Source organism: Crinia signifera, chromosome 7 (genome assembly GCF_055691185.1).
Source record: "Crinia signifera chromosome 7, ASM5569118v1, whole genome shotgun sequence".
Lineage (NCBI taxonomy): Eukaryota > Metazoa > Chordata > Amphibia > Anura > Myobatrachidae > Crinia > Crinia signifera.
The window spans coordinates 163,736,771-163,740,589 of NC_139223.1; the positions used below are offsets into that span (position 1 = coordinate 163,736,771).

Here is a 3,819-nt window from a genome sequence, read left to right on the forward strand (position 1 = left end):
ACCCATGGCTGTTCCTTTCTTTTGCCGGTAACCGCTTCCATTTAAAAAAAAAATTTCTCCAGAATGAATTTTAGTGATTCTTGGATTAAGTCTTTTTCAATTTTGAAAAGTTTGTATTATTGAGAAACATTCATTACAGGAGTCTGTCTTAAAATCTATCTGCATTCATAGATTATTTATTGCAACTGCTGGTCATAAAAACTTTGTCATACCTCAAGGATACTGCAAACGCTACAGGATAATAGATGGAATAAAGGAATGTACCTGGTGACTGCAGATATTACCTCATTGCAATTAATAATCAAACATTAAAAGGGATTAAAACACATATTAATGGGTCTCAATTATATTGATTTCCAAAAAAGACATAAGTACCAGAATTGAATAAAAAGAGCGTATGTGGACCAAATGTGTCACAGACACAAGAAGAAGAAAGGAAAGCAGAAAACATCAGGAACCAGTCTTAGCTTCAGGAGCCCATGCAGGGTTTTTACCAGAGAAATTCTGCATGTTCACAATACTTGCGGCTCCTCATCCTCTAACCGCGTATGGTCACCTTACCTGCTAGTCTATTTGCATTATTGATAGAAATGATAGGAACCAGCACAGAAATTATTACATTCACTATTTTTTTTTCAACAGCTTTTACCATACTCAATCATTTCATTGCATTTTTTCATTCATGTTTGTATCCATACGAAACTTCTTTACATGTTATATAATAATCACATATTTTATGAAGCACGCACTGTAAGAATTGCTCATTAAAGGATTTCTTCAGCAATAAGCCAGTTACAGCTGTAGTTCCCCTGTCTTATAATGACTGTTGCCCTATTCAATGTCCACCTATCAACCTAATACCATTTTTTCATTAAGTGATGGATACAATGACAGTGTCATTCATTTAATTTAAGCTGATAATTAATATTCCATGAGCAAATCCTTTGTGTGATACCTCACACAATGTGAGCCTTACTGGTGCTACATGCAAAATAGTATTGCTGACACGTAAGTTTTAACATATGTTAACTGTCCTAATGGAAAGTCTATATAAAGGAAATCAGATTACACACACATACACACATTGTAGTAATTAGATTGGGATGAGAGTTAGGCTGATATGACACTTACAGATTTATCTAAAACACATAAATAAGAAATGAGATACAGTATTCAGAATGAAGATAATTGACATATTTTATTTTAATGTGGTTTTAATACAAATGGTGAACACGCCTGAAGGAACCAATTCTGGGGTTAGTGGCACCCCAGTCGGTGTATCTCCGGAACTCCCCTGATCTCAGGTAGTACTGACGTCCCCGGTAGTTGGGCTCCTCATAGAACATCCAGTATCCATCTTGTACATTGGCAGAGTGGATGTCTTGGTAGCGGAACCTCTCATAGACATTGGGACAGTCTTCTGTGAACTCCATCATCAGACCTCGGAAGTCTTCTTTCTCATAGATCCTGATTCTGAATGAGCCGTGGTGCTGGGATAAAAAATGTATCATACAATTTAAATATTTTCCTACCCTAATAAAGCACAATACAGTAAGTTAACGATAAACTTCAGGTGTATTCAAGATTTTACGCAAAGATCCTCTTCTCTTTCCAGCATTATATGAAGTATAGAGTGGCTGTGAAGGAGCATGAGATATCGCTACACTGTGGTGATGGTTTTATGTATTTGGGAGAAAGTACCGTAACCTGGAATTCACCTTACCGAACCTTATGAATGGTGCATTCTTTTAAACTATACTAATACGGCCCCCAAAATTCGGGGATCCAAGGACCCAACCCTTTCAGAAAAACCTGGCCTGATAGGCCATATTAGGTTTTCTTAGATCACCATACATTGATTTTATCTTTTCTTAAAGAATACCTTTTTCTGTACAGACTTAATTATAAAGTCTCTGTCTTACCTCTGATGAAGTCTTTCTGGTGAAACGCATTTGTTTCAACAAAAAACTTTCTATCCGAATGAAGTTTTTGTTTCATTTTGGAAAACGACAGAGAACTGCTATAGGAAGTGTGCTTGGTGTATCACTTGGTTATAATATATTTCCAGATTTCAAATCGGCACTCACCAAGAGGGCATATGTTAAGACGGTGCCTAGGTGCCCTGACTTGTGATAAACACAGAATGTAGATAGTTGGATCAGGACTGGCACTCATAGGAATTATCAAAAAGGCAATGAAGATGGAGTAGTCTTAAGCAACGTTTAGGTGTATTACAACCGTTTTCAAGCTCTGTATTGTAACACTGTCAAACTGAGCTTAAAAACGGTCATAGTACACCGAACTGTTGCTTAAGACTACCCCGTCTTCATTGCCTTTTTGATAAGTCCTATGAGTGCCGGTCCCGATCCGGATATATATATATTTTACCTGTGGGCTCAGACGACAGGACTTAATGGAGTCATTGTAGCCAAGCCACTGCTGGAAGTCAGGGTACTCTCCTCTATGCAGGAAGTATTGGTGTCCCCTGTAGTTGGGGTGCTCATACAGGATCCAGTTTCCACTCTCCACACGGATGGAGTTACAGTGTCTGAAGTATGAGGACATGTCCGGGCACTCAGAGTTACACTCATAGGAGCGGCCCTGGAAGTTCCTGTCCTCGTAAAAGATGATCTGTGGGAAGAAATACAGTGGTGTCATTTAACCAATTACAAAGTAATTTTGTTAGCAGCAGATATTTCCAGAAATTGCCCATACATGTTGAAGATCATAAAGATGTATTTATTCTATTATAAACTTTAAACTTTAAGTTGCAAAAAAAACAAACTCAATAAATAATCTTGCATACAAATACAGTGTAATAATGAAAAAAATCTTACTGTATCAGATACTCATTTTATCCATTATTTTATACTTAATGAATGTTTAGTCTCCTATCCATACGATGTCCAGAGAGGAGCCTGTGCAGAGCACTGTGGTGGTAAAGCTGAATGGATTCATAGTTAGGCCCCATCACCAACACAGGTAAACACCCAAAGTGCACGGATCTCCGGCATAGGAGCAGAGATAAATTAAATGATTCCAGTAAGGCCCGCTGAAAGGGTTTTTTTCACCATAGGCTAAACTTCATCTTACTTCTCCAACCATCACCCACATACCAATACTCCCTTCACAGAATCTCAGGTGGAGTTGGTGTCTTAGACGTCCAACACCTGCATTTAGTTCATCCCCTCTCAGAGCTGGTTTTGGTCAGGATTTGGAAGGCCTTCTGGTGGCTGTATCAGCCTATCATGCCATTTCTGATGGTTAGAATCAAGGGTCTCCCAGATTCTTGATGTACAAGGCAGCTGCATAAAGCTGCCCAATGGTAGAACTTGAACTGGACTCCCATATTGAATCCCTATATAGTTTCTGCAGCCCCATGCATTGGATATATATATTATGATCAATTTTCTTTGCCAAGCTCTCTTCAATATCATTGCTCATAATTTTATGGTTATTTATATTTGTTAAAATGTAAAAAACGTTGATTCTCTTTCCTCTAGTCCTTATATTTATATGTAAATCAAAATGTTTGTATGAGACTCACCTTTCCCATGTTGTAGATTAAAATATGTCCAAACCCACAGTGTACTGGGCACAGGGGAATGGGAGGCTTATATACAACCTGAGCTGAATGTGTTGTAAGCAAAGTGTTGAGCTGTTTTATCCTCTTTATGTAAAAGACGTGTTTCTGGTGTGTGTGTGTCTGTCTGTATGTGTGTGTCTGTTCCTTTGTGTGACTATTGTTCATATACGTTCCATGGCACATTCATTTTTCCCAAAGCATTGATCAGAAAACAATACATCAGGTTTTGCAGT

At 38.1% G+C, this 3,819-nt stretch overlaps 1 protein-coding gene across 1 annotated transcript; it reads right to left on the bottom strand.

Moving 5' to 3' along the window:
• Positions 1 to 1,214: 1,214 nt before the first annotated feature.
• LOC146019594 (gamma-crystallin-3-like) lies at positions 1,215 to 3,556 on the bottom strand. The gene is made up of 3 exons (XM_083152090.1): positions 3,548 to 3,556; positions 2,389 to 2,631; positions 1,215 to 1,490 (listed from the first exon to the last, which is right to left on the bottom strand). Exons 1-3 carry the CDS (start codon positions 3,554 to 3,556, stop codon positions 1,215 to 1,217), a joined length of 528 nt encoding a protein of 175 aa, XP_083008216.1.
• Between the last annotated feature and the right edge of the window lie 263 nt (positions 3,557 to 3,819).

What these genes read in the sequence shown, in the direction of transcription:
- LOC146019594 (XM_083152090.1), bottom strand. An exon ending in CCTGTCGTCTGAGCCCACAG is followed by an intron (nt 1,491 to 2,388) that starts GTAAAATATATA and finishes TTTTTATCCCAG; the next exon opens with CACCACGGCTCATTCAGAAT.